Here is a 25907-nt window from a genome sequence, read left to right as displayed (position 1 = left end):
ATATATGGAAAACAGAGTTCTGCTTGGTTGGACTATACAATATATATAGGTGATTGGGCATAGAAGACTTAAATTATTTTCTTAGAAGACAAGGCTGTTTTCTTTAGACTAAGAGAGTGTATGAAGGGGAAGTATCACAGGATGACCAATCAAATTCATTTTGGATCAATACTATTTGATGTGACCAGTCATTTAGCTATGTACTCACTAGCTTTATCATCATAATTTGGTTCATGCTTCTCTACATATCCACAAGACTATTAAATGACTTATTAAAATTCAGCTATACTTCCTTTGTTATTGACTTCCTCTAATCTACTTATGTTAATAACCCTGGCAATAAAAAGAAAGATGAACTTATTTGGCAGTTAATCGGAGCTGGTTCCTAGTGACTACCACTCATCATTTATTGCTACCTGCATCTTGAGCGATACTGCTAAGCTCTCTTTAATTAATTACACACAGAGCTATCAAGAAAGTTCAGAAAAATGAGAAACCTGAAACTTAGCTTCCAAGTTCAAGAGTCCCACTTTCTCTATTCCCAATTGAGAAATCTTTTTTAAAAATCCACACAAAAGTGCTAAGAATGGTCTTATACCATACAGAAAAATTAACTCAAAATGGGTCAAAAACTTAAACGTTAAGAGCTAAACACATAGGGGAAAAGTTTCATGACACTGGATTTGGCAATGATTTCTTAGATAGGACACCAAAAGCATGGGAAACAAAAGAATAAATAAACTGGAGTACATTAAAATTAAAAATTTTTGTGCATCAGGGGCATCTGGATAACTCAGTCAGTTGAGTGTCCAATTCTTGATTTTGGCTCAGGTCATGATCTCATGGGTTGGTGGGATCGAGCCCTGCATCGGGCTCTGTGCTGTCGATGCAGAGCCCACTTAGGATTCTCTCTCTCCCTCTCTCTCTGTCCTTCCCCCACTCATGCTCTCCCTCTCCCTCTCTCTCAAAAATAAATAAACATTTTAAAAATTTTGTTCATCAAAGGATATTATCTAAAAAGTGAAAAGGAAACCAACTGAATGTGAGAGAATATCTGCAAATCATATATCTGTAAGGGACTGATACTCAGAATATATATAAGGAACTCCTATAACTCAATAATAACACCAAAAGCAACAACAACAAAAGGTTAAAAAATGGGCAAAGGACTTGAATAGATACTTCTCCAAAGAAAATTTACAAATGGCAGATAAGCATAGGAAAAGATGTTTAACATCACTAATCATTAGGGAATCAAAACCACAATACCACTTCACACCCATCTGGATGGCAATTTATTAAAAGAGGGAAGGAAGGAAGGAAGGAAGGAAGGAAGGAAGGAAGGAAGGAAGGAAGGATGGATTGACAAGGATCTGCAAAATCTGGAATACACATGCATTGCTGGAAAGAATGTAAAATTCTGCAGCCACTGTAGAAAAACAGTTTGGTAGTTCCTCAAGACGTCAACATAGAATTACCATATGACCCAGCAATCCCACTACTAGGTATACACCCAAAAGAATTAAGAGCAGGGATTCAAATAGATATTTGTACATCCATGTCCATATCAACATTATTTACAATAACCAAAAGGTGGAAAGAATTCAAATGTCCATCACTACAAATAAATAAAATCTGGTATATACATACAATGGAATAGCCTTAAAAAGGAATGAAATTCTGATACATGTTACAACAGAGATGAATCTTAAAATATTCTACTAAGCAAAATAAGCCAAAGGGCAAATATTCTATGATTCCACTTATATGATGTACATAGAACAGAGAAATTTATACACACAGAGAGTTAAAAGAGGTTACTAAAGGCCAGAGAGAGGTAGGAATGGGGAGTTACTGTTTAATGGATGTAGAATTCCTGTTTGAGGATGATGAAAAAGTTCTGGAAAGAGAAGAATGGGGATGGTTACACAACATTGTGAAAGTGCTTAGTACCACTGAACTCTACACTTAAAAACGGTTAAGTGATCAATTTTATGTTATGTATATTTTATACAGTAAAAAAAACAAGAGCTAAGAATGAGTTTGGGCCAGAGGCCTTCTGCATTCATCTTGGCAGTAGAGCAGGGGCATACATGGAATGAAGCCCGCAGCCAAGCAGCCAGTATACAAATACTAGAAAAACACAAGCAGTTTCCACATTGCTGAGCATGATACACTGTCACCCTGATCTTAGCACAAAGAACTTACATCTAAAATTATTTCCAAGTCCTATTAAGGCTTGGTGTCCTGGCTTCCTTTCAAGCACCCCATCTGTCCCCAAGAATAGAACCACAGAGTCTGAACAGCAACAATCTGAAAGAAGTCCAACACCAGGGGCCAGCTGTTGGCAGGCGACTAGTCAGAAGCTGAAAACTTGAGCAGTGGCAAAGCCCCATTCTCACAGGGTCAATGAGTTTACAAAGACAAACACTCAAACCTCTCTCTCCCTCTTTAAATCGTTTTAATGAAATATAATATACATACAGGAAAGGACACATCTTAAGAAACAATAGTTTCTTTCAAAGTCTGGTAGGAAAAGTTTAAGTTCAGGAAACCCAAATGCATCTCTTTATAAATTTGGAGTTTAAAAATAAAATTACTTCAGCACAAGCAGCATTTTCTCAGCAGCCAAACGTTAAATAATTTCTTTTATTTTTTCCCAAGTGGAATGGCTAATTATAGCTATTAGAAAACTCAAGTTGTGTATTGGATGGTCACCTTAGCAATAAAACTATTAAACTAGGATCATCAATTTAAACTAACATACTTATGCAAAAAACCCAAAGAGTTATCTCTAATCCTCACTTTCTTTCCTTTTCTATATGCCTTCCAACTCATCTCAAAGCAATTCATCTGCATTCAAAACATTTCTTCTGTCTGCTCACTTCTTTCCACCTTGACTGCTAAAATTATCTCCATCTTCCCTGCTAATATCATCTGACCTGGACCACTACAATAGCTCCAAGTGTTCTCCTGGCTTCATTTTTTTTCCCCTTTGGCACAATACTAATTTTTATTAGTTATCCCTGGGCTTGATAAATTTTGAAACATGTTACAATAAAATTTAAAAAGGAAAAGAAGTGTCAAAATTGTGGAACAGAATTTGTCAGAAGACTATATAACTCCATTTGGAAATGCAGTATGAATTTTGGCTCTGTTCATTCTGGATACTTAGCCTTGCTAACAGAAAGAAGGATGGAGTTTTTTGTTTTGTATTTTATTTTTACTTTGAGATCTCATTTTACCTAAATACTATCACACAGAGATTTGGAAGCAAAAAAAAAAAAATTGCTTTTAACGTGCAAAAAAACCAATTCCAATCTTAGTGAGATATATATATATATATATATATATATATATATATATATATATTTTTTTTTTTTTTTTTTTTTTTTTTTTTTTTTTTTTGCAGGGGGATCTTGGTATCATGGCTTCACTCTGGAATGTACTACAATCCATCCTTCACACATGAATCAAAGTGATCCTATAAGAACATAAATCATGTTGCATCATTCCTTTGTTTGAAACCTTTCAATGGTATCCTAATTAGGGTAAAAGTCGAAATTTCTTACCAAAGCCAACTGCTTGCACCTTAGCTGTTCCCTCTCTATTTTGTGCTCCTAGATCAGCCTGCCTCCTTAGAAAACCCTTTCCTCATTCAAGCTAAAACAGTAGCCCCTTACTTTGAAGTGGGATCTGGGCACCACTTTTTTTTTTTTTTTTTTTTTTTTTTTTTTTGAGAGAGCATGAGAGGGGGAGAGGCAGAAAGAAAGGGAGACACAGAATTCCAAGCAGGCTCTGCACTATAAGCACAGAGCACGATGCTAGGCTCAAACTCACGAACCTGTGAGATCATGACCTGAGCCGAAGTCAGACACTCAACCGACTGAGCTACCCAGGTGTCGACACCCATGGACATCCCTAATTTTTTAAAGCTCCCTGGGTGAGTCTGATATTCAGTGACATTGAGACCACCACACTAAATGAGTCTTGCTTTTGCTTGCAATAATTTTTCTGCCAATTTATTTCTTGCTACTTCTTTCTGCCTATGGGTTGAGAAACTGAAAAACCAACATGTAGGAAGTGATAAACAAACAAATAAACAAACAAACAAACAAAAACCCAGAAACGACCAGTATCAGAAACCTGTATTAAATCCTACCAAAGGTCACACCTATCTGTTAAATGCAAGGGCTATATTCATAAACTCTGAAGAATTCATTCTGCCTATACCAACTTTTCTTAGTTCATGACTCTCAGCTCTGAATAAGAGATTTGAAGTTGTCCAAGAAATCAAATGCAAATGTTACCTCCTCAGAACTGCCTTCCTTAACTTTCTGGGTAAAGAGGGCCATTCCCTCTTCTGAGCTTAGGTAAGGTTCTTGAGTCTCTGATATAGTTTCTTACACTAAGTGCTACTATTTTTCTTTTTCTATCAGCTCCATAAGAGATTTCTCTGTGTTGTTCACTGATATATCCCCAACACCTACACAGTGTCTGACACAGGGTAGATGCTTAGTAAATAGTGGATTATGTGACACATTTATTCATTCAACAAATATTTACTGAACATCACGTGCCAGGCAGCATCCTAGAACATTAGGACACATCAGTGAAGAACACAGCAAAAATCCTTGCCCCCTTATATACTAATGAGGAGTACAGGCAACATTAGTAAGTAAAATAAAAATATATACTATGTTAGTTACTAATAAGTGGTAGGAAGAAAAAATAAAGAAGAAAAAAATAATCTATGATAACAAAAGGTATATCAGTGGTTGCCCAGGAATTAGACGGAGAGAGGGAAAGACCATAAAGGGGTACAATGAAACTTTTGGGGACCGATAGACACATCGTGTCTCTTTTTTTCCCCCACTTATACACAGGGTTTTTTTTTAATATACTGTACAGTACTATAAATATATTTTCCTTACGATTTTTTTTTTACTATATTTGTTTATTTTAATTTGCATCCAAGTTAGTTAGCATATAGTGCAACAATGGTTTCAGGGGTAGATTCCTTAATGTCCCTTACCCATTTAGCCCATTCTCCCTCCCACAACTTCTCCAGTAACCCTCTCTTTGTTCTCCATATTTAAGAGTCTCTTGTGTTTTGTATCTCTCCCTGTTTTTATATTATTTTTGCTTGCCTTCCCTTGTGTTCATCTGTTGTTGCCTGAGTTGTTACTGTTAGCCATTATGACAGGTGTGAGATGGTATCTCATTGTGGTTTTGATTTGTATTTCCCTGATGATGAGTGATGTGGAGCATTTTTTCATGTGTCTGTTGGCCATCTGGATGTCTTCTTTGGAGAAGTGTCTGTTCATGTCTTTTGCCCATTTCTTCACTGGATTATTTGTTTTTTGGCTGTTGAGTTTGATAAGTTCTTTATAGATTTGAGATACTAACCCTTTATTTGATATGTCGTTTGAAAATATCTTCTCCTATTCTGTCGGTTGCCTTTTAGTTTTGCTGATTGTTTCCTTCTCTGTGCAGAAGCTTTTTATTTTGATGAGGTCCCAATAGATCATGTTTGCCTTTGTTTCCCTTGCCTCTGGAGACGTGTTGAGTAAGAAGTTGCTGCGGTCGAGGTCAAAGAGGTTTTCACCTGCTTTTTCCTCGAGGACTTTGATGGCTTCCTATCTTACATTTAGGTCTTTCAGCCATTTTGAGTTTATTTTTGTGTATGGTGTAAGAAAGTGGTCCAGATTCATTTTTCTTCATGTCACTGTCCAGTTTTCCCAGCACCACTTGCTGAAGAGACTGTCTTTATTCCACTGGATATTCTTTCTTGCTTCATCAAAGATTAGTTGCCCATATGTTTGTGGACCCATTTCTGGGTTCTCTGTTCCATTGATCTGAGTGTCTGGTTTTGTGCCAGTACCATACTGTCTTGATTATTACATCTTTGTAATACAGATCGAAGTCCGGGATTGTGATGCGTCCTGCTTTGGTTTTCTTTTTCAAGATTGCTTTGGCTATTTGGGGTCTTTTCTGGTTCCATACAAATTGTAGGACTGTTTATTCTAGCTCTGTAAAGAATGCTGGTGTTATTTTGATAGGTATTGCATTGAACATGTAGATTGTTTTGGGCAGTATTGACATTTTAACAATATTTATTCTTCCTATCCAGGAGCATGGAATATTTTTCCATTTTTTTTGTGTCTTCTTCAATTTATTTCATAAGCTTTCTATTGTTTTCAGTGTATAAATTTTTCACCTCTTTAGATTTATTCCTAGGTATTTTATGGTTTTTGGTGCAATTGTAAATGGGATCAATTCCTTGATTTCTCTTTCTGTTGCTTCATTGTTGATGTATAGGAATGCAACCAATTTCTGTGCATTGATTTTATATCCTGCCACTTTGCTGAATTCATGGATCAGTTCTAGCAGTTTTTTGGTGGAATATTTTGGGTTTTCCATATAGAGTATCATGTCATCTGCGAAGAGTGAAAGTTTGACCTCCTCCTGGCTGATTTGGATGCCTTTTATTTCTTTGTGTTGTCTGACTGCTGAGGCTAAGACTTCCAATACTATGTTGAGTAACAGTGGCAAGAGTGGACATCCCTGTCTCATTCCTGACCTTAGGGGGAAAGCTCTCAGTTTTTCCCCATTGAGAATGATATTAACGTTGGGTCTTTCATATATGGCTTTTATGATCTCGAGGTATGATCCTTCTATCCCTACTTTCTTGAGGGTTTATCAAGAAAGTATGTTGTATTTTGTCAAATGCTTTCTCTGCATCTATTGAGAGGATCATGTGGTTCTTGTCCTTTCTTTTATTGATGTGATGAATCACATTGATTGTTTGGCGAATATTGAACCAGCCCTGCATCCAAGGTATAAATCCCATTTGGTCTTGGTGAATATTTTTTTAATGTATTTTTGGATCCAGTGGGCTAATATCTTGTAGAGGATTTTTTGCATCCATGTTCATCAGGGAAATTGGTCTACAGTTCTCCTGTTTAGCGGGGTCTTTGGTTTTGGAACCAAGGTAATGCTGGCTTCATAGAAAGAGTTTGGAAGTTTTCCTTCCATTTCTATTTTTCGGAACAGGTTCAAGAGAATAGGTGTTAACTCTTCCTTAAATGTTTGGTAGAATTCCCCTGGAAAGCCATCTGGCACTGGACTCTTGTTTTTTGGGAGACTGATTACTAATTCGATTTCTTTACTGGTTATGGGTCTGTTCAAATTTTCTATTTCTTCCTGTTTCAGTTTTGGTAGTTTATGTGTTTCTAGGAATTTGTCCATTTTTCCAGATTTCCCATTTTATTGGTGTATAATTGCTCATAATATTCTCTTACTATTGCTTTTATTTCTGCTGTATTGGTTGTGATCTCTCCTCTTTCATTCTTCATTTTATTTATTTGGGTCCTTTCCTTTTTCTTTTTGATCAAGCTGGCTAGTGGTTTATCAATTTTGTTAATCGTTTCAAAGAACCAGCTTCTGTTTTCACTGATCTGTTCTACCGTTTTTTTGGTTTCGATGGTATTGATTTCTGCTCTAATCTTTATTATTTCCTATCTTCTGCTGGTTTTGGGTTTTATTTGCTGTTCTTTTTCCAGCTCTTTAAGGTGTAAGGTTAGGTTGTGTATCTGAGACCTTCCTTCCTTCTCTAGGAAGGCCTGGATTGCTATACACTTCCCTCTTATGACCACCTGTGCTGTGTCCCAGAGGGGACCCATTCTGTCTCTTGACTACAGTGGTAATTTGGTAAGTGTATACACCAGCCAAAATTAATCAAATCAGATACTTCAAATGGATACAGTTTATTGTATGGCTATTACAGCTCAATGAAGTTTTTAAAAATAAAGCAGGAAGTGGAGAACTAAACTTTTTTTTAAGAGAAACATTTTTTTAAAATGTTTACTTTGAGAGAGAGTGTGTGTGCACGAGAACTGAGAAGGGACAGAGAGGGGGTGAGAGAGAATCTTAAGCAGGCTCCACACTGACAGCACAGAGCCCAACACAGGGCATGATCTCATGAATCATGAGGTCATGACCTGAAGCAAAATGGAGAGTCAGATGTGTAACTGACTGAGCCACCCAGGCGCCCCTGGAGGACTGAACTTTTAGAGAAGTGGTCAGTGAAAGCCATATTGAGAAGATGAATTTAAAATTAAAAAAAAAAAAAAAGATGTCAGGAAAGTGGAAAGGTCAATATTGCAGATATTTCAGATATTTGAGGGAAGATCAACCCAGAGAAAGGGAACAACAAATGTACAGGCCCTAAAGAAGGAGCATGCCTGTTATATTCCAGGAATCAGCAAGGAGACCATAGGGTCTAGTTACAGAAAAGGAATAAGGGAGACAACTATTAATCTGATTGAGATAGGAAGCCACTAGAGTGAGGTGAGAGCCATGAATACATGATTTGTCTTACACTTTAAGAGAGATACTCTGTTGACATACTACAGTGTGTTGAGAATAAGTTAAAGAGGAGATGCAAACAGACCAGTTGGGAGGATGTTGTTATAATCTAGAAGTGTTGGTGATCTGAACAGAGGAGTGGGGGGTAATGAGAAGTAGTAACATTTTAGCTATATTTTAAAATTAAATCCTGCAGGATTTGATGACAGACTAGATGTGGATGTGAGAAAAAGAGAGGATATAAACTGGAAGATTGGAGGTGCTACTAACTGAGATGCAGAAAATGAAGGAGGAATAGGTTTGGGAGGCATATAAGGAACTTAGTTTTCGGCATATTCAATTAAAAAAAATTATTTTTAATGTTTATTTATTTTTTGAGAGACAGAGAGAGACACAGCATGAGCAGGGGAAGGGCAGAGAGAGAGGGAGTCACAGATTCTGACACGGGCTCTAAGCTCTGAGCTGTCAGCACTGAGCCCGACGTGGGACTCGATCTCACGAACCGCGAGATCATGACCTGAACCCAAGTTGGATGCTTAACCGACTGAGCCACACAGGTGCCCCTCAATTTTTTGATACCCTTTTCACATTTAGGTAGAATTCTCAAGTATGTCACAAATATATACCTGGAATTTAGGCAGGGAATCCAGCTTGAACATATAATTTAGAAATTGTCAGCAGCAGATGATATTTAAACCCACGAAAATGGTTAAGATCACCTAGGAAGTGTGTTGTAGATAGAAAAGAGGACCATGGACTTGATGCCAGGGACACTCCAACTTTTAGATGTTGGGGAAATGAGACAGAACCAGCAAAAGATACCTAAAAAGGGGGAAGAAAAGAGCAGACTAGGAAGCGAGGAGGAAAATCAGGCAAATGTAGTATCCTGGAAGAACAAGTGTTTTAAAGAAAAGAGAATTCAAGTATGTCAAATGTTGCTCCTGGGTCAAGTAACTGAAATCTCAAAAGGCTGTTACTTAAGATCAAAATAAATGCAAAGCATTATATAAGTTTTTAAACAAAGACTTAACTAAGAAAAACCAAGTACTAGATTAAGAGTGGAGCAAACTAATATTTAACACATCAAAAATATGAAATACCACTTCTTATTACACAATAAGAAGTGCAATATATAAAACATACTCAAAATGTCTACTTTTCAACTGGTAAATTATCCACTACTAAATAATTCTGATTTTAATCTTTCATAACTAGATAACAACTTTAAACTTAAATTTTTCCCCATTAATTATTACATATTCACTGTTATGTAACTATCCATTCTAATTAGTAATGTTAAAAGTATTTTTTAGCATCTTTTTCTTTTTTTGGTAAACATTTCCTTCTGTACAAGGTATTTTTTGTAAATAGCTAATTCAGAGTTAGAATTTAAAAAAAAAATTTTTAATGTTTATTTATTTATTTTTTGAGAGAGACAGAGACAGAATGCAAGTGGGTTAGGGGCAGAGAGAGGGGGAGAAACAGAATCCGAAGCAGGCTCCAGGCTCTCAGCTGTCAGCACAGAGCCCAACGTGAGGCTCGAATTCACGAGCTATGAGATCATGACCTGAACCAAAGTTGGACGCTCAACTGACTGAGCCACCCAGGCGCCCCAGTCAGAATTTAAATACTAAGTTTTGGACCTCCACGTTTGTTTTTCAACAAACATGAGCAGTGTGTTTCACAACAGCTTTCAAGGGAGACAAAATTTCTTACTCTTTTTCTTTTCTGTGTGGTTATAGACTTTAGACATTGTCTTCTGTAAATTATATATTGGAACTATAAATTTAGGACATCAACTTTAGAACACAAACTTTTTTTTATGTTTATTTTTGAGAGAGAGAGAGAGAGAGAGAGAGAGAGAAAGAGAGAGAACATGAGCAGGGGAGGGGCAGAGAGAGACACAGAATCCAAAGCAGGCTCTGAGCTATTAGCACAGAACCTGACACAGGGCTTGAACCCACAAGTGGTGAGATCATGACCTGAGCTGAAGTTGAACACTTAACTGACTAGCCACCCAGGGATCCCTAGAACACAAACTATTAAGAAACACATCTTAGAGCTACAAAAAAGAGTTGGTCCATTCAGAACTAAAGTTTAAATAAACTCCATGTTCTAAACTGGATATAAAATATAAAACAAATAATTTATTTTGAAAAATGCATTCTAAACTGATTCAGTTCCCCCAAACTGTTAAATTTCTTTCATCAGTCCCTACGGTTTGTTTATTAAGTTAGCTTCACTAATTTCTCTGGAAGCTTTCCTTTATTACATTGCTGAAAGTGAAAATCAAGCTTATAAGAATGATCAGAAATAGGCCAACCATTACAGCTTATATACCCAAATGAGATATCTAAGCTCCCCTTGGTAGCTATTTAGAGTAAAGCAACACGATCTTCAAATGGTGACTGAGCACTGATAAAATACAGTGGCAATTTATTCATTCTGTATATCCTATCTTTATATTTCTTAATTTCTTCCATACATTTACATACACACACATAAAATGTACGTATGTACATATGCGTCTATGCAAGAGAGAAAAGAGAGTGTCAGAGAGGGAATGTGTGTGAGTTTTAAACTTGGCTTCTTCTCCTCTGACACAAAGCAGGGAGTTCTGGTGGCATTGCTCAAGCTTGTGAAGCTATAGTGGTGCATAAAGAGCTCAGCAGAAATTGGTTATTACTGGCCCAAGCTTGAGGAGGACCATGGCAGCTGGGTTAGGCAGACAAAGCAGAGTTGTAGCAGCTGGTGGCAGTCGAACAGAAGGCGCACACGGTTCCCTGCACAGGTGCATCCCTTCATGGAGCTATGCTGGGATAAAAGTGTGCAGAAGCCAGGGAATCACCTAGACACTTGCACTGAAAACTGTCTCTCTACTGTGTGGACTGCTTCATTGACACTACTCTTGCTATCACCAGTCGGTTTGCCCAGACTGTACACAAAGGAGAGCAGTAGGCCATCCCCTGGAAGAATGACAGAAGAAGCAAAGGTCTTATTATTAAGTAGATCGAAAGGCCAGTGGCGGAAGGTCATCCGCCAGATGTCAGCCATTGTCAGGTCAACTTGAGGCTGTTACCAAACCCATTGGTATTAAAAAGTAACACATCAAATGTTCGAAAAGTGAAGTTTATTTATTTGTAATTCAGAAATTCCATGTTGTATCACAACAATTATTCAAAAAATGTGAATCCTCAAAAAAAACCCTGAATAATAATCATAGGTTTTAGCAGTTTCTCACTCCTTATTAGCCAGAATTACACAAGATCATCAGTGCATTTAGTTTTAGAAGGAATTGTGGAAATTAAATATAAGTCAATACTTTCCTTTGAGATTGGATGTTTACCTATCCTTCAGCCAAATGCTGGCTTTTTAATCCAGAGTCTAAACTATTTTCATTCTGTAAATTAGAGTGAGTATATCATTGTATATTCCTCATATCCTACTTGCATATAAATGACGGGACTGAACATATAATGAGTTGGTCAGAAAAACAATCAGATCAGTCTAAAGGCAGTCTATCTTCTTCCCTAGGTCTGCTGAAAACCCACAAAACTAGAGGATGTTTGGTACACTAAAACCTAGTCGAGAAAAGGCAATAACATTAGCCATTAAAAAAAAAGGGGGCAATAAAGAAACAGAACATTGTATTTCAGGTCTCTACAGATAGGACACTTCAAAATGTATATGAAAGAACAATTTTTATTAAACATTTATTACTAAATGGTTGAGAACTGAGGTTGTGGCTAAGTGTTTCCTCACAAAATGTCTTATTGGTCTTGAAAACAAGAAGTCACAAAAGAGGCCTGCCTGGCTGACACAGTGGGAAGAGCATGAGACACTCGATCTCAGGGTTGTGAGTTTGAGCCCCACAATGGGTGTAGAGATTACTAAGAAAAATAAATAAATTTAAAAAACAGAAGTCACCAAAGAAAAACTGGTACATCTTCATAAAATACCAAGATTCAGTCATTAAAAAAAATAACCAATAAATGAAACTCCACTAAATATATAAATTATCCCCCTAAAACTTACTATTTTAAAAAAAAAAAAAACATTCTATGGTAATCTCTATGTAAGTTCCAGGAAAGAAAACAACATGGAGTTAACTAAGTACATGAAACAACAAAACTTTCTTAAAGACACATGCCAGATTCCAACAGTCCTCAAGCCTTGGGGACCCTAAGTGATTTATGACTAAATATGATAGGCTCTCAATCACACAAGTAAAGCATTTGATGTACTTTTCTTTGTACATGAAATGTTCACCTCAAAATCTTCTGTGTACTGCTACCACTGAATTAATGTTTTATTCTTGCAAAATTTTTTATTTCTACTGAAGAAAAATATCCACTATAAGTAATTAGGTCACTAATGCATACTCATTTTCTCTAGCTCTACAGATTTCCATAAATGTATATGCTTTAGTGAGTGACTTCTCTATTATTTTGGCTTCCTCATATCCCAAAAGTATTTTATATTGTATTAATAAAAAAAAGTCAATGCACGTACATACTTGGCTGCGGATCGTCAAATGTACTCCTTGGACCAAAGAGAGAAGTAATGTAGACAAACTGAGCAGGAGAAAGCAATTTAAATAGAGAAAGGAAGACAAAAAACCCACCACTCCCGCAACTAGTTCCTGAACAAAAAGTCCCCAGGCACTCCATAAATTATGGTAAGTAGAAGTATGTTGACATATATTGAATTCTTACTGTAAAAATTTGATACCAAGTTCTATTTACACTTTAAACCAGATTATTTGCCTACCTTTAATATGGTGGTTCTCAACTCCACATAAATACAGGAATCATAAGCTTTTTTTTTTTTTCAATATATGAAATTTATTGTCAAATTGGTTTCCATATAACACCCAGTGCTCATCCCAAAAGGTGCCCTCCTCAATACCCATCACCCACCCTCCCCTCCCTCCCACCCCCCATCAACCCTCAGTTTGTTCTCAGTTTTTAAGAGTCTCTTATGCTTTGGCTCTCTCCCACTCTAACCTCTTTTTTTTTTTTTCCTTCCCCTCCCCCATGGGTTTCTGCTAAGTTTCTCAGGATCCACATAAGAGTGAAACCATATGGTATCTGTCTTTCTCTGTATGGCTTACTTCACTTAGCATCACACTCTCCAGTTCCATCCACGTTGCTACAAAGGGCCATATTTCATTCTTTCTCATTGCCATGTAGTACTCCATTGTGTATATAAACCACAATTTCTTTATCCATTCATCAGCTGATGGACATTTAGGCTCTTTCCATAATTTGGCTATTGTTGAGAGTGCTGCTATAAACATTGGGGTACAAGTGTCCCTACGCATCAGTACTCCTGTATCCCTTGGGTAAATTCCTAGCAGTGCTATTGCTGGGTCATAGGGTAGGTCTATTTTTAATTTTTTGAGGAACCTCCACACTGTTTTCCAGAGTGGCTGCACCAGTTTGCATTCCCACCAACAGTGCAAGAGGGTTCCCGTTTCTCCACATCCTCTCCAGCATCTATAGTCTCCTGATTTCTTCATTTTGGCCACTCTGACTGGCGTGAGGTGATATCTGAGTGTGGTTTTGATTTGTATTTCCCTGATAAGGAGCGACGTTGAGCATCTTTTCATGTGCCTGTTGGCCATCTGGATGTCTTCTTTAGAGAAGTGTCTATTCATGTTTCCTGCCCATTTCTTCACTGGGTTATTTGTTTTTCGGGTGTGGAGTTTGGTGAGCTCTTTATAGATTTTGGATACTAGCCCTTTGTCCGATATGTCATTTGCAAATATCTTTTCCCATTCCGTTGGTTGCCTTTTAGTTTTGTTGGTTGTTTCCTTTGCTGTGCAGAAGCTTTTTATCTTCATAAGGTCCCAGTAATTCATTTTTGCTTTTAATTCCCTTGCCTTTGGGGATGTGCCGAGTAAGAGATTGCTACGGCTGAGGTCAGAGAGGTCTTTTCCTGCTTTCTCCTCTAGGGTTTTGATGGTTTCCTGTCTCACATTCAGGTCCTTTACCCATTTTGAGTTTATTTTTGTGAATGGTGTGAGAAAGTGGTCTAGTTTCAACCTTCTGCATGTTGCTGTCCAGTTCTCCCAGCACCATTTGTTAAAGAGACTGTCTTTTTTCCATTGGATGTTCTTTCCTGCTTTGTCAAAGATTAGTTGGCCATACGTTTGTGGGTCTAGTTCTGGGGTTTCTATTCTATTCCATTGGTCTATGTGTCTGTTTTTGTGCCAAGGAATCATAAGCTTTAAAGAATACTGATGCCCAGGTTCCATCCCCCTAGATTCTTATTTAATTGGTCTGAGCAATGTCCTAAGCATGAAAAATTTTAAAGCCCCACAGGCAATTCTTATGTGCAACCATTATTGAGAACTGATTTTAAATGACATAAACTGAAGACAGTAATTTCGTTGTTTTGGGGTATATAAATACACATACATGCATGTACACATACACACAGGGTTCGAAAAAGTTGGTCACTCTTCTTGGAAGCAACCTCTTAGTATCCTAGGCTCATCACTTCTCTCACAAGCTCATTCAATGTCTACATATGAAAATAACTTTGACTTTGTTACCTATAGATGTTCTAAAAACTGGAAATATGATATAGTGGATTACTTCACAAATAATATTCACTTAGAAGCTGACAGAAGAACTAACCAAGGATCCAGGTCTCACAAAAACATTTCCTGTAAGATCGAGGCTGTATATTTTATTGCCGGAATAGGTTAAATTATTGTTTACTTCTTTTACAACTTTTCTTGTTAAGAATATATTTGCATTCAAAGCATTTTGTGGGTTAAAGAGCAACTTTAATCATTTTCATGGTAAACTTTTTTTTTTTTTAAAGACAGAGAGAGTGCGAGCAGTAGAGGGAGGGAGAGAGAGAATCTTAAGCAGGAGCCACATCCAGCACAGAGCCCAACATGGGGCTAAATGCCACGACCCTGAGATCATGACCTGAGCTGAAATCAAGAGTCAGATGCTTAACTGACTGAGCCACCCAGGAGCCCCAATGGTGACCATTTTTTAAATCAAAAACTTTGATGTATAAGTAATGTCCAATATAGTGCACATTTAAAGTATATAATTTCCTAAGTTTTGAAATATGCATACACCCATGAAACTGTTGCCACAATTAACATAATAAATATTTTTATCACTTTTAAAAGTTTTCCCACACTCCTTTGTAATCTAATCTATCCCTCCCTCTACTCTTAACCTAGGCATATATTTTTTGTCATGATTACTTTGCATTTTCTAGGATTTTATATGCGTGAAATCATACATTATGATAAAAAGTTTATATCTGGCTTATTTCACACAGCAAATGACTTTGAGATTCAGCCATTTTATTGTGTTTATCAGAAGTTCTTTCCTTTTTATTGCTGAGCAATATTCCTATCAATACTGTTGACTACCATATTGTACTACCAACTTGGTTTTTTGGCACAGAATATTGTGAGAAGCTAACAAAAGCTCCTAAATGTTGGTGTGGATGGTTTTTCGAAAAAATCAATGTAGTGATCTTCATTTTACTACGTAAGCTCTGTCTAAAACAAGTAATGTATTTATCTCAGATACCTTCTCTAGAAATTGGGGATATACTACCTCACCTGTGTAATTCACCTTAGTAAGGGCTTATGGACTCTCTGACTTCTAAGACCTGTTGATTATATTGTGGTAACTAAACTTTCTAGAAACAGCAATGCCCACTTATTTACATATTGTCTGTGGCTGCTTTTGAGCTACAACAACAAAGTTGAGTACTTATGACAGAAACTATATGGTTGTCAAGCGTAAAATATCTCACCACTTAAAAAAAAGAGTTTACCAACCTGTTCTAATTTATCACAAAATAACCCCGAAGCTAGCCAACAAATTATTTGTAGTGATTTACTGATTGACAAAATCATTCTACACACACACACACACACACACACACACACACAGAGTAGAATGTCACTTTGGGTAACAAGATCAAAGAAAATATTTTACATATGTTAAAGTAGATTTAAAAATCCCTATAGCTGTACCCAATAAATTCAGATGATATGTAAATTACTAAAATCAAAAGGCACATAATAAACCTGAGTTCAAACAGTAAGACAATATCAAATTAAAGAAGTACTATAATAGCTTTCTAGGAATGTCTTAAAATAGATATGTATGTTTTCAATTCCTGCCCAAATGATAAATATTTAAAGACAAAATGAAATAATCACTATTGCCAAATAAAAAATGAAGAGCCTGGAAAAATGGTTGGTAAACTTAGATATCCAAGTGTACTTATCACACCTTTCTAATCTGTCAGATTTTTGGTCTAGAACAATAGAAGGAAGGCATATTAACACAATGGTTAAAAAAATGGACTTTAGGGTCAGACAAACCAAAGTCAATAAAAGCAACAGCACTATTTTACAATAACTAAAGAAATGATTCTCCAGATGTATTTTGTAAAAGAATTATTTTTTAAGAGGAATTACATTTTAAATTAAAATCAGTATCATTATAGAACTACAAACACTGAAAAATCCTAAGGGAATATGTGAGGGGAACTGACAGCTAAAAAAATGCTCATCCCTAGAAGAAAAATAAATTTCTACTACAGAATGTAATAGAAGCACTTATTTGATTATTCATCTGAAAATAAATCTGGTTGGCTAATTCAGTGATCTGGGTTTTCTCTTCCTAATTATGGGTTGCTGCTTTTTTTTTCTTCCCCCAAAGACATATACCAGGTCATTAAAAGTCTGATCTGGCATCATCTAAAGCACAAACTGAATGACTTCAGGAAAAACAATGTAGATGCTAAAATTACTTGCTATAATGACTATGGAAACTGCAAGAAAAAGAGGAACTGTTTTGTAAATAATCAAGATCACATTAAAAATTATTTGTGGGCTCAAGGACAGAGATAGCACACTTAGGGTCTTTAGGAACAACACATTGCTGTAATTAAGATGCACTGCCTCCTATATCTGACTGCCCATAAAGATGACTGAGTGAGACAGTTTTGTTCTGTGTCGTTTAATCTCAATTCCTGGTCTTTATTTAGCATCTCTATCATTGCTTTGGAGATTCTGACCAAATGCCAAGAATTCTGAGCAAATGCCAAGAATTCTAAGATCTAACCAAAATGGAATGGTGGCCACTCTCTGTGCAATCACCTCATTGACTCATTTTGTTATTCTGAGATAGCTGCCAGGACCATGAGGCTGATTTCCAGATTCTATCCACAACGAGGAGTATCCAAATTTTCAGATGATTCCATATCTGAAAAGGGATTCTAGGAAACAGAGTCTTTTCCTATTATTTTTATCATCTAATATGTAATAGGAAATGTAGTTTATAAAAGGAAATTGATTGAAGTTGGGCTCACCTGTCCACTTTTTCCTATTTCCAGCTCCATTATGGCAACAGGGGTGTGTATTTGAGCTGAATGCCTTGACTGCGATTTGCCATCAACTCTCCAACTCAGACCTCGAAGCCCACTGTCCCAACGGCTCTGGTTCATGAGGCTCTCTCGAATTTTTGTCTTATGGCTCTTCCAGAATTTGGAAATGACAGCAGCTTGGTCACATGTGATCCCACCTTGCTTTTTGGTTTGAGCAGTCAAGAATGCCTCCAACTGGTTGAAATCCATGTCTGCAGATGCAATTGACTATAAAGACAGAAAAAATTATATAATTTGAATTTGGTAAAAACTAGAAAAAGATAGCTTAACTACAGATCATATTTTGAATGACTCTAATCACTAAATCAGCTTTCAAAAAGTGTCATTAAATGACAGTAATGAGAATAAGCTCTTTAAAAGAACAAAAATATTCTTTTTACGAATATTGAGTATCAGAAAAGCTACTTGTTGGGGTGCCTAGATGGCTCAGTCGGGTAAGCATCTGACTCTTGATTTCAACCCAGGTCATGATCTCAGTATCATGAGATTGAAGCCCACATCAGGCTCTGCACTGGGCATGGAGCCTCCTTGAATTCTCTCTTTCCCTCTACCCTGCTCGTGTTCTCTCTCTCTCTCTCTCAAAATAAATATTTAAAAAAAGAAAAGAAAACTACTTGTTAAAAATTCCATGTCACTCAAATTCTATATCAATAACTAGAATCTAATTCTTAAATACCGAGTTCCATGATGGGAAAATAATAAAATTAAGTAATTAAATAATAAAACAAGAAAATGAATTAACTCATCCTCTGTTGAAATCTTATATAATTTCACAATGCCTTATAGCCAGGCTTGGTTTGATATACTACGACTATACAATGCCTTGTCCATAGAAGAACTAAGTACATTTTGTTAAATGAATGCATTATGTTAGCTGTGTAGTCCATCTTCAGTCAAATAGCTCATTTACAATACTACTAGCCTAAAATTATATACTACTCTACATTTCTCCATAAATTTTCAAAATTTAATTATCATTGCTGTTTTGTGAATAGTAAGCTGCTAAATAAACTGAAATGGAAAATCATCAAGGGTCTGTGGCAATGGAGCCCTGGAGAGGACAGTGACTTAACGATTTGGTCTCAAGATTTTCCTTGCCTCTTCTTTGGTATATCCTTATCCTCTCCTGGCCACTGGGGTTGGCATGAGCTCTAAACCAGACAAATCATAGTAGCCTCCTTTCTTTGGAAACAACAGCTTTTTGAAATCAATTTCTCAATTTAGAACAGGAGTAGAAATGGTCTTTCCTCTTGGAATCCTGGAAGCAGAAGGCTATGAGGCTGGGTTGCAGACTGCTATCTTTGATCTGTTGGCAAAGGCCTGATTGCAATAAAAAAGAACAAAGCCAAGCAGAGATGAGAGTGGTTCTAATGGAATGATATCCCTGCTATATAATCACCAAAGCCCTGGTTCCTGTAAACCTTTCTTTAATTTTGTATGTTATCTCAGCATCCTTTCTGCCTACAGGTACCAAAAAATTCAATTTAATATTCAAGACAGTTTGAGCTATATTCCTATCACTGGAAACCAACAGTCCTGACTAAACTTGGGCAGTAGCAGTGAGAACAGAGGAGTGTAAAGGAAGACAGTGTACAGGTAGAATATAGGTAGAGGAAGTAGAATTGGGGCTGAAAGACAAACATACTGCCTTTCATTCTTCCATTAACATAAAAAAGAATTGTATGATAAATATAACAACTTTCTGATAAAGATATTTCACCGTATAATTTAATAAACATATATTGAATACCTGCCTATTTATCCGGTATGAGGACCCAAATTCTCTAAGGCACTCAATAGAAATATCAATTTGTATAATGTACTATAATGAAGTCAAATTATTTCAGCTGGCACTTTGCTTCACAATATCACACCACAGCATCAGTGATTTATATCATTCTTTTCCTCAAATTATATCAAGATATCCATTCTGATATAACCTTACCTGTGATAGCATTTATTTTGGTTGGGTCCCAGTCGATTATATCTTGAACTGGGGTTAATTCATCCAAATTTAGAATAATCAGAAATTAAATAAGGAACTGGTTTTGGTTCAAGTTCAAAGTCATCAGTTCTCATTTATACCAAAAATATCTGAATAGCTACCATGGAACAGACACTGTTTAAAGCATGACCCCTCCATCAACCAGTAGCCTTAGCTGGCAGCCTGGTACTACTCACTTATCCCTTATTCTTCTCTCTCCTCCACAACTTGAATTAGTGGTTCTCAACACTAGCTGCAAATTAGAATCATGAGGTACATTTTTAAAATATCAATTCCCAGACTCTATCCCAGAACTTCTGATTTCTAAAAATCCTAAATTGGGGCCCAGGCATTGGCATTGTTTAAAAGCATGCCAAATAATTCTAATGAGCAACAAAGGTTAAGAACTAAGCCTACATTTTGTTCATTAACTTCTACTGATTTTTATATCTGAAATAATTCTCCAATAATGTGTCTCCTCTGCCCTGTCCCTACTACCCAGCATAGAATACTCGAGAGGCCACCATCTTGTACCTAAACTAGGCTTGTACTTTGTACCTCCTCAAGTCTATCTTCTATTACCCACCAAAGTAATCTATCTAAAATGTCAATAGGATACTGTCACTTCCCTGCTTTAAGGTTTCCAAGAGCTGCTACAGTGGTTATCAGTCAATTATAAAACATTCCTATGTAAGTTACAAGTTACAAGTAATGTTATTAGTAGTAATAAAAGCACTGAAGTTTGTAAAGATTTATTTTTATAAGTATAAACTGGAGGGTTTTCAAGGTTAACCTTATATTAACAATTCTTGCCTTATTTTTTTCAAATTCTTATTTATTTATTTTGAGAGAGAGACAGAGAGAGAGAGAGTGTGTGTGGGAGGGACAGAGAGAGAGAGAGGGAGAGAGACAATCCCAAGCAGGCTCTGCACTGTCAGCACAAAGCCCAATGTGGGGCTTGATCTCAAGAACCATGAGACCATGGCCTGAGCCAAAATCAAGAGTCAGATGTTCAACTGACTGAGCCACCTAGGTGCCCCAATTCCTGCTTCATTTTAATTGTTTCCTTGAATGTAAGGAAAAAAACAGAAAATTACGAACATAAGAACTCTACACGGGAATAAATCATGCATATTACTATTTGTTAAGTGTGTCACGATGGAATATTGAAAACTGATCATCTAGGGTAGTGGTCCTCAGCAAGGTAGTATTGCCCTCTGAAGTCACTTGAAAAATGTTGGAGCCATGTTTGGTTTCATAGTGACTGGAGTGCTGCTGGCATCTAGCAAACAGGATCTAGGGATGATCGGCATCCTACAATGCTCAAGAAAATGAATTGACAAACTTTCTATAAAGGTGTTACATATTCCTCCTTTTTGTTTTTGTTTTTTTTTTTTTTGTTTTTTGGTCCAACTCTCTAAAAATAATATAAAAACCATTCTGGGACACGTGGGTGGCTTAGTCTGTTAACCTTCCAACTCTTGATTTCAGCTCAGGTCATAATCTCACAGTTTCGGGAGTTCAAGTCCCGCATCAGGCTCTGCATTGACAGTGCAGAACCTGCTTGGGATTCTTCCACTCTCTCTGCCCCTCCCCTGCTCCCACTGTTCCTGTCTCCCTCAAAATAAATAAATAAACTTAAAAAGAAGAAACCCTGATAATTTAAAATATACATATAAATAAATAAAAATATAAAGACTATTCCTAGCTCATAAGCTATACAAAAATAGGCAGTGTGGCCTCTGGGATGTAGTTTACCAACCCCTTCTCAAGAACATCCCATAAAACAAACGGACTCATGTCCCATATGACTTGGCAATGTTCCACTTAACATCATGTGGAAAAACTTGTTTATAATTACCTGAATCTAGAAATTAATCTTTTTTTCATAAAAAAAATTTTTTTTGCAGTTTTAATAAACACCAAATTTATGGGAATGAAACTAATATTATTTGTACTTTAATTTGGTCAGAACTTTACAAACAGGTTGCTGAACGTTTTGGAATATTACCAATGGCAACAGCAACTAAAATATCTGAATTACCAATACATCTATAAAAGTCCATGTTTATTGCTGCACATTCACAGGGATTCTACATAGAAGTACAAGTATCTGTATGATTCATTACATGTTCTAATGCAGTAATGCTTGAACATTTACATTTTAAAATACATATTTCAAATTACTTTATTTCATGTTTCTTAGAACTTGACTTTATAGTACATTTATGTCATCGTGTTAATTTGTTAGAAATGATGCATGTTAATTTTATTATATATGAATTATAACTATAAATAAATTCTATTTAAAAATAATAACGGGGCATTAGAAAATATTTACTACAGGAAGGAAACACTGGACCTCATAGATTTGAGAACCAATGAGGATAAAGTCCAAGCTCAACACCACAAGATCTGGTCTGGCTTATCTTTTGGTGCCTCATAAACTTCCTGCTTCCCACACTTGCCATTCACATAGTACTAACTTGTTTGTAATTCTCCAACCAGAAATCCTAATATGCTACTTCTTTTTATGTGTCTTTGTTCATTATTCTAACTGCTTGAAATGTCCTTCCATCACATTAATTTCCATCAGGTTAAATGTCCTTCACCAGATTAATTCCTATTTACCATTTGAGACTCATTTCAAGCATGGCTTCTCCAATATTCCTCCTCCCCTAGTAAGGTAAGGGCTCTTTTCTATTCCTTTTATATATACATACACATATACATGGTTTATTTACTTATTTATTTTGAGTGAGGCAGAGAGAGAGAATTCCAAGCAGGCTCCGCACCTTCAGTGCACAGCCTGATGCAGAGTTCAATCCCATGAACAGCAAGATCATGACCTGAGCTGAAACCAAGAGTAGGACACAATTGACTAAGCCATCCAAGCAGCCCCCCCTTTCTATTCCAAAAATGCCTAATATTTCTGTCACCACACTTACCTCGATGTAATGAAATTATCTGTTTACAAGCCTATTTCACCCAACAGATTGTAATCTGTGAGGGCAGGGTCTACATATTTCTGCAATTACGGCATCTAACATAAGCCCTTGAATTCATGGTATAAAAAGCACTCACAACCGTATCAAAAACTATTTAAGCCAAAAATAATAAATGCTACAGATCAACCTAAAGTCTAGAATTATTTCAAGTCACCAATTTCTTACTTTACAAAATCATCTCATGTACATCACAAACCATAAACTCCTAGATAAAGAAACAATCCCAAAGTGTTGATTTGTTTGCCTAATCTAGCCTTGCTGAGCAAGGAGCGCAGAGCCAAAGGTAATTTAGGCTACAAAATCAGAGGAAGGAGAGAAATTGAATAAAAAATAAAAATGCAAACCATCGTGTTAATATTATTGGCAAAATTAATGCTGCTAGACTATTATCATTGACTCCACATTATGTTACTGATAGTGGGCAGCTTAGAGAAATTGCTGGTCTCCTAGTCAACATAAAGCAGCATTATGCTAAAGATATATGTGATTGGAATATGATGAACCAAAAATAATTTTTAAATGTTAAAAATTAATAATTATAAATGTGAAACTGGAATTTCAAATCAACACAAAAAGTTAGGTAGGAGAAAAAGAGAAAAAAGCATGCCAAGTTATTCAAGCCTACTTCAGAGAAAAGAAACAGATTGGGACATAAGCAATTCCTATCAAACTCCTCATAAGAATTTTTATATATACAGACAAAATTATCCTAAAATTTATACAGAAAGCCAAAGGAAATAGGATAAAACAATTTTGAGAAAAAAAAAAAAAAAAAGCAATGAAGTGGGAGCAATCGGTCTTCACCATTTCAAGACTTAAGATATAGCTACAATAATCAAGATCGCAGTTTTTGCAGAGGAAAGGATGCATAAACTAATGGAAAAGAATAAATAACACAGAAATAGACCCACACAAATATGAACAACTGATTTTTGACAAAGGTGCAAAATCTTTTCAGTAGAGAAAAGAAAATCTTTTCAACAAAAGGTAGTTGAGTAAGTAGATACACTTTAGGAAAAAAACATAACATTTCCTAACTTTTCCAACATAAATTTCCTAACTTATGTAAAAATTAACTTAAAATAGATCATGGGCCTAGATATAACATAAAACTGTAAATATTTTCTTTATATTTTTTTGAAGTTTATTTATTTATTTTGAGAGACAGAGTGTGTGCAAGCGGGCAAGGAGCAGAAAGAGAGGAAGAGAGAGAATCCTACGTCCCAAGTAGGCTCTGTACTGCTAGCATGGAGCCCAGGGCAGGACTTGATCCCTCGAACTGTGAGAACATGACCTGAGCCAAAGTCAAGAGTCAAATGCTCAAGTGACTGAGCCACCCAGGTGGCAGTTACCCAAAACTGTAAATCTTTTTTGAAAAATCTTTGTAATGAAGAACTAGACAAAGAGGTCCTAGATTTGACACCAAAGCATGATCCATAAAAGAAAAAACTGTTAAAGTCAACCACATCAAAATGAACTTTTGTCCTATGCAAAAAAAAAAAAAAAAATGCCGTGAAGAGGATGAAAAGACAACCTACAAACTGAGAGAAAAAATTTCAAAACAAACATTTGACAAAGGACTAATATCTAGAATATATAAAGAACCTTAAATTTTCAACATTAAAAAACAAATAATCAAAAGGCTCTTTGCTTTTGCATCAGAAAAACAAAACAAAACAAAAAACAAATAATCCCATTAGAAACTGGACAAAAGATGAGAGACATTTCACCAGAGTGAATATATAAATGGCAAATAAGTGCATGAAAAATGTCCGACATCATTAGCTATCACAAAAATGTTAATTAAAACCACAATCAGGGCCACTTGGCTGCCTCAGTTGGTACAGCCAACTGACTCTTGATCTCAGGGTCATGAGTTCGAGCCCCAGGTTGGGTGTAGAGACTACATAGAAAAACTAATAATAAAAATAAATAAAACCACAATGAGATAGCATTATACACTTAGTAGAATTGCTACAATTTAAAAACAGTGACAAGACCAAATACTTCCAAGGATACAGAGAAACTGGATCAATCATACATTGCTGGTGGAAATGTAAAATGGTACATACACAGTGCAAAAGTCTGGCAATTTACTTAAAAAAAAATGTAACTACCATATGACCTAGCAATAGCATTACTGGGAATTTATCCCATAGAAAAGAGGACATGGGTCCACACAAAAAAGTTATATAATACACAAATGTTTCCAGCAGCTTTATTTGTAATATCCCAAAATTAGAAATAAACCAGATGCCCTTCAACAGGTAAACAGATAAACTATGGTACATCCATACCATGGAATACTACTCTTCAATAAAAAGGAAATGGACCACTGATAACTACAACCTGCACAAATTGCCAGAGAATTATCCTGAATGAAGAAAGGTTAGGGGCTCCTGGGTGGCTCAGTCAATTAAGCAACCAACTTTGGTTCAGGTCATGATCTCACGGTTCATGGGTCAAGCCCCTCATGAGACTCCATGCTGACAGCTCAGAGCCTGGAGCCTGCTTCGGATTCTGTGTCTCCCTCTCTCTCTACCCCTGCCCCACTTGCACTCTTCTCTCCCTCTCTGTCAAAAATAAATAAAACATTTAAGAAAATTTTAGAAGAAGGAAAGGTTATACATTGTTTTATTCCATTTATGTAATACTTTTTGAAAGTTCAAAATTACAGAAATGGAAAACAGATTAGTGGTTGTAAGGGGTTAAAAAAGGAGTGAGGGCTCTTTGAGGAAGACATGGTCACAGCTGCAACAGAGCTCAGGTCCACCGGCTCCTAAAAAGACACTAGTGGAACAAGAGGTGGTGATTCACCAAATTAGAATTATCCTAACCAGTCACAGTGTAAAACCTCTGGAGAAGGTGTATGCTGACTTGATCAGGGGCTCAAAGGAAAAAAATCTCAAAGTGAAAGAACCAGTTTAGATGCGTACTGAAACTCTAAGAATCAGTACAAGAAAAACCTCTCAGGCTGAAGATTCTAAAACTTGAGTCATTTTTCAGATGAGGATCCTTAAGTGACTCACACTGACTTGCATAGTCCTTCTGAGAATGTTAAACAAATTACTTCCATCAGTATTTAGCCAGGAGTCAAGGTAGAA

General features: G+C 36.3%; 1 protein-coding gene and 1 pseudogene across 3 annotated transcripts in view; one reads left to right on the top strand and one right to left on the bottom strand.

Moving 5' to 3' along the window:
• The window catches only part of COMMD1 (copper metabolism domain containing 1), a 183832-nt gene that overhangs the window by 83509 nt on the left and 74416 nt on the right, over positions 1 to 25907 (bottom strand). For all 3 annotated transcript variants that reach the window (XM_007075365.3, XM_042981487.1, XM_042981486.1), the window contains exon 2: positions 17737 to 18018. In XM_007075365.3, the coding sequence (XP_007075427.1) occupies positions 17737 to 18018 (282 nt within the window). The remainder of the gene's footprint in view (positions 1 to 17736; positions 18019 to 25907) is intronic.
• On the top strand, positions 9123 to 11423 carry LOC122236916 (annotated as a pseudogene).

The sequence above is a fragment of the Panthera tigris genome, chromosome A3 (genome assembly GCF_018350195.1).
Source record: "Panthera tigris isolate Pti1 chromosome A3, P.tigris_Pti1_mat1.1, whole genome shotgun sequence".
Taxonomy (NCBI): Eukaryota; Metazoa; Chordata; class Mammalia; order Carnivora; family Felidae; genus Panthera; species Panthera tigris.
The sequence above is the reverse complement of the archived record's forward strand: the minus strand, read 5'-3'. Positions and strand labels throughout refer to the sequence as shown.